Source organism: Planococcus citri, chromosome 3 (assembly GCF_950023065.1).
Source record: "Planococcus citri chromosome 3, ihPlaCitr1.1, whole genome shotgun sequence".
In the NCBI taxonomy this organism is placed as follows: domain Eukaryota; kingdom Metazoa; phylum Arthropoda; class Insecta; order Hemiptera; family Pseudococcidae; genus Planococcus; species Planococcus citri.
The window spans coordinates 6828093-6842113 of record NC_088679.1 but is presented as its reverse complement, the minus strand read 5'-3'; the positions used below and the strand labels follow the sequence as shown (position 1 = coordinate 6842113).

The 14021-nt window shown below is 35.8% G+C and overlaps 3 protein-coding genes and 1 long non-coding RNA gene across 4 annotated transcripts; 1 reads left to right on the top strand and 3 right to left on the bottom strand.

The window, feature by feature from the left end:
- Positions 1-98: 98 nt before the first annotated feature.
- Positions 99-933, bottom strand: LOC135842009 (uncharacterized). Its single transcript, XR_010558047.1, has 3 exons — positions 752-933; positions 551-666; positions 99-443 (listed from the first exon to the last, which is right to left on the bottom strand). It is a non-coding gene; the product is annotated as an uncharacterized LOC135842009 (long non-coding RNA).
- On the bottom strand, positions 933-2068 carry LOC135839032 (replication protein A 70 kDa DNA-binding subunit-like). The gene is made up of 6 exons (XM_065354874.1): positions 1906-2068; positions 1780-1827; positions 1521-1705; positions 1342-1442; positions 1062-1268; positions 933-937 (listed from the first exon to the last, which is right to left on the bottom strand). The coding sequence occupies exons 1-6, from the start codon at positions 1936-1938 to the stop codon at positions 933-935; spliced, it is 579 nt and encodes a 192-aa protein (XP_065210946.1). The 5' UTR covers positions 1939-2068.
- Positions 2069-2766: 698 nt separating this feature from the next.
- Positions 2767-6860, bottom strand: Vps39 (vacuolar protein sorting 39). The gene is made up of 16 exons (XM_065359101.1): positions 6632-6860; positions 6386-6562; positions 6211-6311; positions 5931-6140; positions 5681-5864; positions 5275-5516; positions 5065-5194; positions 4826-4977; positions 4664-4759; positions 4366-4588; positions 4113-4285; positions 3826-4039; positions 3608-3756; positions 3260-3538; positions 3087-3181; positions 2767-2951 (listed from the first exon to the last, which is right to left on the bottom strand). Exons 1-16 carry the CDS (start codon positions 6699-6701, stop codon positions 2879-2881), a joined length of 2568 nt encoding a protein of 855 aa, XP_065215173.1. The 5' UTR covers positions 6702-6860; the 3' UTR covers positions 2767-2878.
- A 175-nt stretch (positions 6861-7035) lies between these two features.
- SMC1 (structural maintenance of chromosomes 1) lies at positions 7036-13585 on the top strand. Its single transcript, XM_065359100.1, has 12 exons — positions 7036-7384; positions 7545-7665; positions 7735-7983; positions 8057-8225; positions 8311-8523; positions 8624-8875; positions 8947-9587; positions 9679-10999; positions 11122-11301; positions 11372-11550; positions 12911-13088; positions 13178-13585. The coding sequence occupies exons 1-12, from the start codon at positions 7252-7254 to the stop codon at positions 13238-13240; spliced, it is 3699 nt and encodes a 1232-aa protein (XP_065215172.1). The 5' UTR covers positions 7036-7251; the 3' UTR covers positions 13241-13585.
- Positions 13586-14021: the final 436 nt, after the last annotated feature.

The window sequence follows — 14021 nt, the reverse complement described above, 5'->3', positions numbered from 1 at the left end:
ATTTTCAATAACGACGATTCCAATTTAATTAATTGAAAAAATAAATTGTACTACAACGTATTTTTTTTAGTAAAAATTAAAAATTAAAAATTAATTAGTTGAGTGTGTTGTGTTTATAATTTGTAGTTTTTTACTTTTTATTTTGTGGTTACAATTATTACACCAACTATTTTTTATCAGAATCGCTGATTTACTTACCTACACATTATTTTTCTGACCAGGTACTTATGAATTCCACTTCCTTGCAAATTGAAATTGAGACTATTCATTCCAGTCGAAAAAATAAAAGAATACCGGAAGCGAAACTGAGGGAAGCTAGTCGGAGGAGTTGGATCGTTGCTGATTTCTTGATAATTTTTGCTCCTTTAATGGCAACCACAGGTGTGAAGGAAAAAGGAAACTCGATTTTTTTCAGCTGCATCATCCGATAACATGACTCTCCACTAAAAATATAAACACATAATTATTGCACAAAATTTTACGAATGAAGTATACCTATGTAGGTAAACTAATTGTAGGTAGAATCAAGAAATGAACACAAAATACACACGCTTCTTTCATCCGAATCAGCAATTAAATCTGCAGTTGGGTCTGTCAGGGACATGTAACGACGTAAGACTTTTCGCGGTTTCAAACTTGACACGTACAAACAAACTCCAATAATATCTTCGTAGAACAAAAGCACAATGATTAATAAACACAAAGTCAATAATTTTACATACTATATTACTTATTTATTAAATTTCCTCACCGACTGAAGTACCTATTTAAACTTTAAAGGCCCGTCATTAAAAAATCTAGGGGTAGAGAAGCTGAACTGTGTATTTTCGATGGCCAGTTCGATTTCGCTATCATGTTTCAAAATCAACCTCAATTTGGGGGGTGTTGTTTCTTCACTCTGAAGGTAATAACGCCAAATCTGGTATACTTTATTAACCTAATAAAATTTCAAAATGAATAATTTAAAAAAAAGGTGTTTAATGATTTAGGTATATTAGAGGTATAGCATTTATTAAGAGAGACTAAAAAAAATTCTACCTCTATCAAGTGGTAAAATTTACGACAAGCATCGTTGTAAGCAGTCGCTGATATTGTGCCAGACGAATCGGCGAGTTCCATGTTGAAGAATTCATCGTTTGAATTCGACTGTATACATGTTTTGCTCAAAATTCGAGCTTTAATTGACCAACGATCATTGCCAGGATCCAACGCTGCTATTGGTAACGTCTTTGCTTTCTCCAACAGCAATTTTTCAAAGCTGCTGAGCCCTGGAATATGATAGAACTAAATGTATGAAGCAATACATACATAGATTTAGATGGTAGGTATTCGCAATTTCACCTTTAAATTGAAATTCAATGGCAGAGATCGGATTACCGATTTGTCTTGCTACGGCATCGCCCTTTCTCAATATGGTCATTTTAAGAATCGTTAACATCATCCTGGAAGAAAATATTAATCAAATCAGGAAGAAACATCAATCACACATCTACCTAAATCATAAAGGAAACAATACATACGAATGTCCTTTGGGGTGGTGCATTTTGACGGTTCTGTAATCGTCCAAGACAACCACACTGTAGGGCTGTAATTCTCCATTAATAGCCAACATAGCAGCAGATCCAACTAACGCTGCTGAGGGTTCAGTGAAGAACATTCCATCCGAAACGATGACCGTGTTCCACTTACAAAACTTTCTATAGCTCTAAACATTCAAATAATAATCAATTATAATACAATAACACAGAAACATTCATTCTAGAATTACGCAATACTTACCAAAATTTGAACTATTGGGGAGTTTATTTCCTCATCCAGCATGATATCCTAGAATTTAACAATATAATATCTGAGTACTATTGATACCTATTTTACTTCGTTAAAAAATACTATTCAGTGACGTACCTTAATACATCCTTCGGTCAGATTCACTCCCATATTGAATATGTAGATTTGAAAGAAATTTCACTTTAAATTTTCAACTCACTAAAGTTGAACCCTTCGAACAAAACGTTTCTGCTATGAGAAAATCTTATATTTTAATGTAAAACCTGATGAGTGATGATGTATTTAAACAGGAATCTTTTGATAAAAATCCTCAAAATTCACACAAAGAAGGAAAACAAAGCATACCTACCTCTGCGACTTGCTGTTTGCCGGCCAGGCCACTTTAGAACTACCTACTTGTTTTTACATACCTGTGGGAGGTAAAAGGCTCTTTACCGCCTGCTGCGCGGGCAAAGGGCGATAAACGTCACTTTCCTCCACCGCAGGCACGTAAAATCGCGTACACACCACGGGAGTTCATAAAGAATACCTCCCTTGATGTGTAATATACTATTACCTACCTACATTTATTGAGGCTTAAAGTTAAAAATGGAAAATTGATCATTTACCCTACCTACATATTTACAAAAGTACTCCTCAAGTGTTTCCAAAACTTGAGTGTTTGAAAATGGAACCAGATTTTCAGAAATTGGCATCGATGGAACAATTTGATTTACTCTCCGAACAATGAACAGGAACAAATCCAAATTCATGGCCAAATTTTTGCTATTTGTGTATTTACGGCGAATCGAGTATGCAACTTATTCAACACCTAATCAAACCTATGGCTTACGCGAAGAGCTCAAAAACTGAACATTCTTATGACTGAACTCTTTAATAAAATAATAGAACCGCTCAATATTCTTCCAAACCACGAAATACGAAGCTAAGAGCGTTTAGACGAGGAATATGAAGCTCAGCTTCCTAATTTTTAACAACTATGAAACAGAATATTTATTATAATAATAACAATGCGAGTAAAAACAATGATAAAAGATAATAGATAACAAATGAGTCGAGGAAATTACACATCAAGTATTGAATGAAAATATCAACTCAGTCGTTTTTGTGTATCTTGACACGAGAAATGAATAACATCGCCATTCGGATTCCGAATGAAAGCACTGAAAAATGAAAGTTCTAGTATCAGTTTATCATGAACTACATAAATAAATATTAAATCAAGTTCTCAAGACTGAGAATGATTTTTGAAACGCGTTAACTAAATTAATTTATTAACAATACGAAAAATATTTCACCTTTGGTTGCTGAACTTCTTTTTGCAAACCGAACAAATATTCCACTCGGTCAACAACATATTCTGAGACTCGAACTGAATTCTTTGTTCTTGAACCTAATTAAAAAACATTATTATTATTAAAAATAAAATAAATGGTACTTTCCTGTCAAATTTAACAAGCATGCAACTCACTTGTAAATGTTCGGCGTACAACAGACCTCTTAAAATTTGCTTATTTCTCTTATCCGTTAAATGCTGACCGAGACTAATATTCAAATAATGATTAATTTTATACACGGGAATGTCTTTAGGTAAAATTTTCAAAGCTTTCGCTGGAGGTATTTTCGAAGCATTTCCTTCGAGTAAAGTCAACGCCATTTCAATATCAGGTTTCGGAGGTACCGGAGGAGTCACCCCAACGAGCCAACTTTCCGGCGGACTGATCAACAACTGTAATAAAATGATGTACACCTAAAACGAAACAATATACAGATTAAGAATCAGTCAACAAATGATCAACAGACGAATTCAAAAACGAACATTTTCAGAACCGGATTTGCCCTCTTTGTAAACACGTTCGCAATAATGGGCAGCTTTTTCGATATCGTTTAATACGGTAACGTAGATAGTTAGAGCTTTCTCATGACGACCGAATTTGCCCAGTAGAACGGCTCGTTCTTCGTGTAAATCTGAAATTTAACCAAGTTTTGAGTGATCTCAAAGGTGACTAATTTCACATAGGATAAGAAAATACTTACAGTCGAAAGGAAAATGAGTTAGAACGGTTTCTGGAACGTAATAATCCGATGTTTCTAAGAAATTAATCATTTTCGATCGAATATTCTGACCAGCTACTTGATCCGCCGCAGGACTAGAAGGATCGCATAACTGGAGTACTTTTTCTCGATACTGATGCACTAGAGCATTATGTAACAGAGGATTCGTATCGTTCCAAATGTAAATAACGTGTTCCTAAAACCCAACCGAAGAAATTACACATCGTAATAATGAGAAAGAAGCGATGATATTTGTAATTTAATCTTACCAAGTACGGAATAACTAAAGATTTATTAGTTCTATTAAGGTAATCGAGCACTTTAGGTCTTGGTAATTGTTCCACTTCTTGGATATCTTCGGTGAATATTTTCAATCCATCTTCCGGATGTCTTTCCAGAACCCAGCCAGCAAATTGGAATATTAAATCAATGTTCTCTTTACCTAGAATAGTACATTACACGTAATATAATCCACAATTTAATGTAATAGAAGAGAAAGGAGACGATGTTTGAATACGATACCTAAACGTTGTAAATACTGAACAGTTCTTTCGTGTCCTCGTAAACTGGAATCCGCTTGATCGGCTTGTTTTTCTAAAAGTTCCAAAGCTCTGTGATGAAGACCTTTTGTTTCGTATAAAATAATTAATTCGCTGTATTTTTTATGTTTTTTAAGAGTTTTCTCCGTATCCACAATGTGACAATTGTTCAATCGCAGTAGCGGAGCAATTAATGCATCGTTGGTCTGCGAAATTCGAGGGAAAAGTAGTTAATCATTTTTTTAAAATGAAAATCTCTAAATCAAAGGAACACAACTTACGTTTAAATAACATTTTAATAAAGTTGTATCAATTATTTGAAGTGTCTGATCTCGCTCAGCAGGATCTTTCTTCTTTTGCATTAATAACAATCGTGCCTAAAAATACATCGTTTTATTAGACTTTGAAAGTTTGAAAATTTTACGAATACTGATTCATCATACTTCAGTCAAATACTCGATCAATGCCATAATGCTTTTTTCCTGATCTCTATTCTGGAATTTTGGTGGTCCTTCGGATGGTGTAGAATCTTCTGAACCAGGCGGTCCATTTTGAGGCAAAAAATTCGGAAACAGTCTAATAACATCGTAAGGATCTGCGGAGAAAAAAAAAACAGCATGAAAAATGTTAGCAAATGTAATCTCTGAAATGTTGAATTTGAAACCGTTTTAAGGTCATTTACCTGTATCTAATGCTAGGAATTGCTTCATAGATTCGGTGAATTGTTTACTGCTGAATAAATCGTAAGCGTAAAGGGTTTGTATTTGGTGCCTATTTTTCATCTTTTCAGCTTCGGGTTCATCGGATATATTCTATTTATTTGAAAAAAAGAGAGTTGATTCGATTATTACGGCAACAGCACGAGTAGAAAAGTAATTTTTAAAATACATACGCATAATTGCAACGCTAATTGGAACTGTCTTTCATCGATGAGGGTCTTGATTTGTCGAGCAACAGGAATGGCTTGAACGCGATAGACGTGAAAATCGGCCGAAACGTAGAGAACTCCGGAAGAACAATAGCAGATCAGCTGAGGATTAGATATTTTCATTGATTGTACCAATAAAGTAGGTTGGACGGCTCGTACTTCGACCGAATCGTTCAATAGAGCAACGATGTAAGGTTCATCGTAAGCTGTAATAAACATAAATTGCTTTACAGAAACTGCGCGAAAATTTCACGATATTTTAAAATAGGTCATCGTTAAAAGAGAAGACCAAAGTTGATTTTATGTACACAGTATTCATTAATTCTTTTTTAAAATTATCTGTTGTTATTCAAGTCATATGTTTAATTACCAACAGCTAACGGCATTTCGGTCCATTTAACGGCATTTTTCACCAATAAATTTCCATCGGTTTCGACAAAAACTGACTGAGAATCTTTAATCAAAGCGAACGTGGAATCATTCAACTTTATCACATTCGGTTCCATATTTCTACCAGTAGAAAAAAGCTCCTGTTGTTTGTTTTTTTCTCCGAGCTGCGGAATAAAATACGCGGTTAGGATTTATTGAACACCATCCTACGCAGATATACGAATACATACCTGAATCAGAGCGTATTCTGCTTTAAAACCAACACAAATTGTTTCTTGACACCACGCTAGCGATTTAGCATAATCAGAGATCGAAATATCTTCACCAAATTCCAGGAATTCTTTATTTTTCCAGTAAAACAGTTGCAATTTTTTCTTCACAGCTACACACAAACGAACTATGTACGATTGTTTGAGCGTCAACGACTTATCAGTCTGGTTCTGTGAACAAAATTAAAATTTATAATTGAAAAAATACCTCTAGCTTGACATAAAAAAAAACGATGTTTACTTTGATATCGACGGTGAATAAATTGGCTCCTTTGGTTTTCGGTAACGATGTAATCAGTGGAAAGTTCATCGATGACAGGTCATGAACGTAGATCATATTATCTGAGAATTTAAAGAACTAGTTTTAGTACCCTGGTACTTTGAAATAGATTCTGAAAGTTGATAGTTCTACTTGCCGACTAGAATAATTAGAATATTTAACGGCGCTATGACGAACAATTGCTGAATAGGTTTCCGGTAAAAATTCTTGTTGTATCTTAGAAGTTGAACCTCGTATTTCTGATCCGGTGATTTCCTAGTAACGCTGTACATAATAAGGTGGCCTTGTTTCGTACCCACCAGTAAATTTTCATCTAAAAGTATACAAGTTCGCAGTTAATAACAGATTTAAGTGTTAGTACGATAAAATACGTTGATATTACCATAGGCAGCAACAGCATCGATTTGAGAATTGAGCTTCAGAATGGGGTACCATTCGTACGGATCGTGCATAATGGAGGATATTAAATTCAACGGTATCCAACGAATAACATAAGAGAGAGTACTAACTTATAATTTGAAATATTAGTCCCCTATTTATTCAAAATTAATCGAAAATCATCAAAATTTACTCGAAACACTTCCGTAAGCGAATTTTTCATTTTCACAGAAACGCTGATAAGCTGAAAATTTGATAAACAAGTTGTTGCCAAATTTCAGTAGGCGATTTGGCTACACTGGTTTTGATTCAAAATCAAAATTCAAGGTTGGCTGCACTGATGCAGCTATCAGCGATGAAAAGTAATAAAGCCAATAAAATTTTGGTGTTTTTATTTCTTTTTCTGTGTTTGCCACTTTTTCCGCCATCGTTATATTTATTTGTCCTTTTTCCGAAATAATTCATTTATTAATTGATTTATCGAATTAACTGGCAGTTTTTATTGATTTTCATAATGTTTGTTCACTCAGTGGCTATTGTATAGTCATTCAAAGTGTCACTCAGTGATTGTTTTCTTCAAATAATGTTGAGTCGATGTCGTAATTTCAACTGAAGCAAATCAAGATGAAATTTCGCGAAGCCCGTGAAATGCCTGTATTGGACAGGATTGAAGTGGAAAACTTCAAATCCTACAAAGGACAAATTACAATCGGTCCTTTGAAGACTTTTAATGCTGTTATAGGACCAAATGGATCTGGTCAGTATACTTGAATTCTGTTGTAAATTCCCTTCTTTAGGGTGTTATAATCAGCAATATATCAATATCAACGATTCAATCTGTGCCTAAGCTATATGTAGTCTATAAATCACATCGCCAATAGTAACCAAAGCTAAATTATATCAATTTCCACTTCTAGGTAAATCCAATTTCATGGACGCCATCAGTTTTGTTATGGGAGAGAAAACACAAGCGCTTCGAGTCAAAAGATTGAATGATTTGATTCACGGAGCTTCAATCGGTCAACCAATCTCTACTCGGTAAAATGGAAATAATTATCATCATCGTGTTTAATATTGTAGTGATATACTCATTCAATGATATTTCAGAGCTTCGGTCACTGCTGTTTTCAAAATGAACGATGGATCGGAGAAAAAATTCACTCGTTCTGTACGTGGAACTGGCGCTGAACAAAAAATAGATGGCGAAGAAGTTACGCTCCCTGAATACTTGGATGCCTTGGACTCTTTAGGAATTAACGCAAAAGCTAAAAATTTCCTAGTATTTCAAGGCGCTGTAGAATCCATCGCTATGAAAAATCCCAAAGAGCGTACTGTACTTTTTGAAGAGATCAGCGGGTGATTATTTAATTATTCTTCGCAGTTCTGCGTGAATAAATAAATGTTTCAACATTTTCAACGTTTGTTTTAGTTCTGGAGCTTTAAAAGAAGAATACGAACGTTTGAAGCAAGAAATGTTGAAAGCCGAAGAAGAAACCAATTTTACGTATTTGAAAAAGAGAGGCGTTGTTGCAGAACGAAAAGAAGCTAGAATCGAGAAAGAAGAGGCGGAAAAATACCAGAGACTGAAAGAGGAACTGGTTCGTATTTAATGATCTAGGTCACTAGGTGTTATAATCTTATACAGAAAAAAAAATCGTTAATTTTAAATTAATTTCATTTTAGGCCGCGAAAGAAGTCGAGTATCAGCTATATAGGCTTTACCATAACGAAAATGATATCCAGTCGTTGGAACAAGAAATAGAGAGTAAAAAGAAAGAAATGCAAAAAATCGAAAACAAGAAAAACAAAGCCGAAGAAGTTCTGAAAGAACGTAAAAAAGAACAAGGAAAATCAGCCCGAGAATTGGCGAAAATCGAACAAGAAATTAGAGAAGTTGTAAGTACCATCTCTGATACATCTTGGCTTCGATTAAAGTAATAGGCCTACTTTTATTTTTGATTAATATACGTAATTTAATTCATTTCGAAAATTCTAGGAAGTTGAAATCAACAAAAAAAGACCATCGTTTATCAAATCCAAGGAACGTGTCGCTCATATTCAAAAGAAACTGAATTCAGCTAAAAAATCTCTCGAAGAAGTTCGCCGAGCCGACGAAGCTCATAAAAAAGATATCGAAGAACTCGAGCACGAGCTCGCTGAACTCGAAGCGCAAAGAAAAGAATACGAAGATTTACTAGCCGGCGAAAGTCAAAGTCAAGGTAGAGACGTGCAATTGGAAGATGCTCAGGTATGCTCGAATAAAATAATAATACCTTCCAATACGAAACAGTTCGCTAAATGCTTACGAATCTATTTCAGGTCAGAGAATACAACATGTTGAAAGTAGAAGCCCAGAAGCAGTCAGCTCGCTATTTACAAGAATTGGACTCCGTGAATCGAGAACAAAAAGCCGATCAGGATAAATTAGATAACGAACTCCGACTACGATCTGATCTCGAAACGAAAATCAAACAGAAAACTCACGAAAGAGAAGAAGCTCAAAAACGCGTCGATAAATTAACCGAACACATCAAAGCCAGCGAAAATGGACTCGAAGAGCAAAATCGTTTATTCGAAGAACTCGAAAAAGATGTCGGAAATTCCAAAGAACGTGTAGCTAAATTGCAAAAAGAGTTCGATAACGTAACCGAACAACTCGGCGATGCCAAAGTCGACAAACACGACGATAATCGACGTAAAAAGAAACAAGAATTGGTGGAAAACTTCAAAAGAGCTTATCCCGGCGTTTATGATCGTATGATAAATATGTGTCATCCGATCAGTAATCGATATAACGTAGCCATTACCAAAGTTTTGGGCAAATACATGGAAGCCATTATCGTAGATTCCGAAGCCACCGCTAGATTATGTATTCAATACTTGAAAGATCATCTTCTGGATCCTGAAACATTCCTGCCCATCGATTATTTGCAAACGAAACCTTTGAAAGAACGTTTAAGGTAAAAAAATGACAGTTTTTTTTTCTTTGGAATAACGATCCCTAAAATTTTAATATTTTTATTTAAACTATTATTTTTTGTTTTCTTACAGAAACATTCGCGATCCAAAAGGTGTAAAATTATTATACGACGTTTTAGAGTTCGACAACGAAATCAGCAGAGTCGTGCTGTTCGCCACGAACAACGCTCTAGTTTGCGAAACACCCGAAGACGCTATGCACGTAGCCTACGAAATGGAACGCGAAGGTCGTTACGACGCCGTCGCTCTGGATGGCACTTTTTACCAAAAATCCGGTATAATCTCCGGCGGTAGTTTGGATTTAGCTCGTAAAGCCAAACGTTGGGATGAGAAACACATGTCTCAATTAAAAGCGACCAAAGAAAAACTAACCGACGAATTACGCGAAGCGATGAAACAGTCCAGAAAGGAATCCGAACTGAATACAGTCGATTCCCAACGTAAAGGTTTAGCCGTACGTTTAAAATACGCCAAATCCGACCGAGAACGTACGTTGAAGCAGATCAACGACCTGCGAAAAGAATTAGAACAGCTCGAAAATAAACTCGAAGGAAGCGGTCCTCGTATCGAGAAAATCGAGAACACGATGCGAGCTCGAGATCAAGATATTCAAGAAATGAAAGAAAGAATGAACCGTGTGGAAGACGACGTATTCGCCGATTTTTGCCAACGAATAGGTATGTCGAATATTCGACAATACGAAGAGCGAGAATTACGTTCGCAGCAAGAACGTGCCAAGAAACGTTTAGAATTCGAGAATCAGAAAAATCGTATCATGAGCCAGCTGGATTTCGAACGTGCGAAAGATACGCAAAACAACGTGCTACGTTGGGAACGCGCCGTTAACGATGACGAAGACGAATTGGAACGAGCCAAATTAGCCGAAAAGAACCAGATGAAAGATATCGAAAAGGATATGGCCGAAGTTGACCGTTTGAAAGCTACCAAATTGACGAAGAAAACCGAAGTCGATTCGATGGAGGAACACATCAGTAAAGCCAGAAAAGACGTAGGTGTCTTAGCCAAAGAAATACAATCAGTGCAGAAGCAAATTTCCTCATTTGAGGGTAAACTCGAAGCACGAAAGAGTGATCGTCACAGCATACTGAAACAATGTAAAATGGAAGACGTCAATATCCCCTTGCTGGACGGTAGTCTGGAAGATATCGCTCAAGATTCTAATTCTCAAGAATCCAACGATAGAGACAGCTCGGCCATGAATCAGATGATCTACGATCGTGTCAGCAGAATAGTCGTCGATTATTCTTCGTTATCCGATCATTTGAAAGAATTAGACGACTCGGACGACATTCGCAAAATGGATTCTAAATTGACGAAATCCATCAACGATTTGTCTATAACTCTGCAGAAAATTCAAGCTCCTAATCTTAGGGTGAGTATTTTGATCTACATATTTGGAAACTAATATTTAGCACATTGCATTTTGTATTCAGTTGGGATTTCAATCCAAGTTTTTGAATGTTGAAAGAATTAAATTTATTTTTCATGTTATAGGCGATGCAAAAGCTCGATCAAGCTCGAGAACGTCTCCAAGAAACCGACAGAGAATTCAATTCAGCTCGTGAACGTGCCAAGAAAGCCAAACGAGCTTTCGAAAGCATCAAAAAGAAACGATACGACAAATTCATGAACTGTTTCGAACACGTTGCCAACGAAATTGATTTCATTTACAAGGTACGGAAATTGTTTCTGTAAAATACTCGTGTTCGAACTGATTGATATATTTTTATATTTCATTTTACAGTCGCTGGCCCAAAATCAGTCCGCTCAAGCATTTTTGGGTCCAGAAAATCCCGAAGAACCGTACCTAGATGGTATCAATTACAATTGCGTAGCACCTGGAAAACGTTTCCAAACAATGTCCAATTTATCTGGTGGTGAAAAAACGGTCGCAGCTTTGGCCCTTTTATTCGCCATTCACAGGTATGCACGCCACTGTTTATCTAGTTTGGGCCATTCGATGTCAAATCAGCTCAATTCTGGGTTCAGTACTCCGAGATTCCCTAAAAAAAATTCGAGGTTCCTTTTAATAGGAAGAAGGAAGAAAATTGTTATCGTTGGAACCCAAGGCCTCCCACGCGGGTTTTGTCAGCAATTGAATTCTTGTCGTGATGCCCAACTGCGGCGTCTTTTGAAATTTTTGTAATAGGATTCGCTAAATCGGGGGGGGGGGGGGTACGAAGCCCCAAAATTTTAGTAAAAATGTAAAAAAATATCAGTTGTCAAGTGACATATCATTTTCACGTTTTCAAAAACGCTGAATACGAATGTCAACTTTTTTTTTGATTCGATCCCTCCACCACCCCCCACCCCACCCACATTGGTTGCCAAATTTTCTGAAAATTAAAAAAATCATGTAACGTATGGTTTTCTAGGGTTTTAAAATCGCTGATAACGAAAATCAACTCATTTTTTGGATTTGGACTCTCTAATGCCCCCCTCCCCTCGACCATCAAAATTACCCAAAAATTGAAAAAGTCGTGTGACGTATGGTTTTCTAGGTTTTTTGGGGCGTTGATTACGAAAATTGACTTATTTTTTTTGATTCGATCCATCCAACGCCCCCTCATGGCCCTCTTTTACCAAAAATTGAAAAAAATCATGTGACATATGATTTTCTAGGTTTTTTGAAGCGCTGAATACGAATATCAATTTATTTTTTGGATTTGAGTCCTCCCACGAGGGCCACGTCCCCCTCGACCACCAAAATTACCCAAAAATTGAAAAAGTCGTGTGACGTATGGTTTTCTAGGGTTTTTGGGGCGCTGATAACGAAAATTGACTCATTTTTTTGATTCGACCCACCCAACGCCCCCTCGTGGTACCTTTTACCAAAAATTGTGAATAATCATGTGACATATGGCTTTCTAGGTTTTTGAAAGCGCTGAATACGAATATCAACTTATTTTTCGGATTTGAGTCCTCCCACGAGAGCCACGTCCCCCTCGACCACCAAAATTACCCAAAAATTGAAAAAGTCGTGTGACGTATGGTTTTCTAGGGTTTTTGGGACGCTGATAACGAAAATTGACTCATTTTTTTGATTCGACCCACCCAACGCCACCCTCGTGGTCACTTTTTACCGAAAATTGTAAAAAATCATGTAACATATGGTTTTCTAGGTTTTTGAAAGCGCTGAATACGAATATCAACTCATTTTTTTGATTTGACCCCTTTAAAGACTCCATTTTTCAAAACCAGACAGATTTGACTTGAAATGATCCGTCTTGATGAAATTTCTACTGTGGAATTTTATAATTGATCTTTCTGTGTACTTTTTTAGTTATCAGCCAGCTCCATTTTTCGTATTGGATGAAATCGATGCGGCCTTAGACAACACGAACATTGGTAAAGTGGCCACCTACATTCGTCAAAAACAAGATCAGTTGCAAACTATCGTCATTTCGCTCAAAGAAGAATTTTATTCGCACGCTGACGCCTTGATTGGTATTTGTCCAGATGTAAGTGCGGAGTTTCAATAAAAAAACTTGAAGTTTTATTGTTTTTCAGAACTGGTTGAATTGATGTATGTATTAATTTCTGTTTTCAGGAAGGTGAATGTTTGGTGAGCAAAGTTCTAACTATTTCGTTAACGGATTGTCCTATGAATTGAGACGGAGCTGCTGAAGTTTTTGTTTAAAATTAGAATCATTTTGTTATTATTAATTTAAGTACATATGTATTTGTGATCGATGAAAATTTTACTTCATTTCTTGTAAATTGTGAATAAGAATATTAGAATATTTATTTTTCCATGGAATTAATTTTCAAACTACATTTTATTGATATTGTATTGAATATTTGTAGTGTTGTTCTGGGCAATACGATGCTTCGTTCATATTGACTTTTACTTATACTAGAAGAGATGTTTTTTTTTTATTTATTTTTATTTTAAATTGGTATAAATAAGTGTTTGAAATGTAAATGTTTTATTGTAATAAACATAGTACATCTTGAATCGTTTCAAGTTTTTTTGCATTTTCAGTTTGATTTACGTGTAAACTCCAATGTGAGTATTATTTTGTAGGCGATAAAAAAAGTTCAAAATTGAACTATTCATAGATAGACAACTTAAACAATACGATAATATCTTCATTCACGCGAAGATCGTTGATAACACGTGATTCAACTGCAACATTATTATAGCACCGCAAAATAGATAGGTATTTAGTAAAATACATGCAAAAAAAGTACGAATCTCCATAAAGTATTTGTTTGAAATAAAAGAATGGCGAGCACGAATCGACTTTCGTCAGCAAAAAAGCGTAAGAGGAAAATGAGTATTATTCTTCTGAAACGAAAATCAAGTTATTAAAACTTGTTATCTTCATTCAAAACAATAGGCAGAAAATTGGTACGGTCAAATGCCAGCTCATTTCGAGCACCTTGTTCAC

What these genes read in the sequence shown, in the direction of transcription:
- SMC1 (XM_065359100.1), top strand. Translation starts at nt 7,252, where the DNA reads ATGAAATTTCGCGAAGCCCGTGAAATGCCTGTATTGGACAGGATTGAA. An exon ending in AACAAGAAATTAGAGAAGTT is followed by an intron (nt 8,524 to 8,623) that starts GTAAGTACCATC and finishes CGAAAATTCTAG; the next exon opens with GAAGTTGAAATCAACAAAAA. An exon ending in CCTTTGAAAGAACGTTTAAG is followed by an intron (nt 9,588 to 9,678) that starts GTAAAAAAATGA and finishes GTTTTCTTACAG; the next exon opens with AAACATTCGCGATCCAAAAG.
- Vps39 (XM_065359101.1), bottom strand. Translation starts at nt 6,701, where the DNA reads ATGCACGATCCGTACGAATGGTACCCCATTCTGAAGCTCAATTCTCAA. An exon ending in CGATGCTGTTGCTGCCTATG is followed by an intron (nt 6,563 to 6,631) that starts GTAATATCAACG and finishes GTATACTTTTAG; the next exon opens with ATGAAAATTTACTGGTGGGT. An exon ending in CGAAATGCCGTTAGCTGTTG is followed by an intron (nt 5,517 to 5,680) that starts GTAATTAAACAT and finishes TGTTTATTACAG; the next exon opens with CTTACGATGAACCTTACATC.
- LOC135839032 (XM_065354874.1), bottom strand. Translation starts at nt 1,938, where the DNA reads ATGGGAGTGAATCTGACCGAAGGATGTATTAAG. An exon ending in CCCCAATAGTTCAAATTTTG is followed by an intron (nt 1,706 to 1,779) that starts GTAAGTATTGCG and finishes TTGAATGTTTAG; the next exon opens with AGCTATAGAAAGTTTTGTAA. An exon ending in CACCACCCCAAAGGACATTC is followed by an intron (nt 1,443 to 1,520) that starts GTATGTATTGTT and finishes ATTTTCTTCCAG; the next exon opens with GATGATGTTAACGATTCTTA.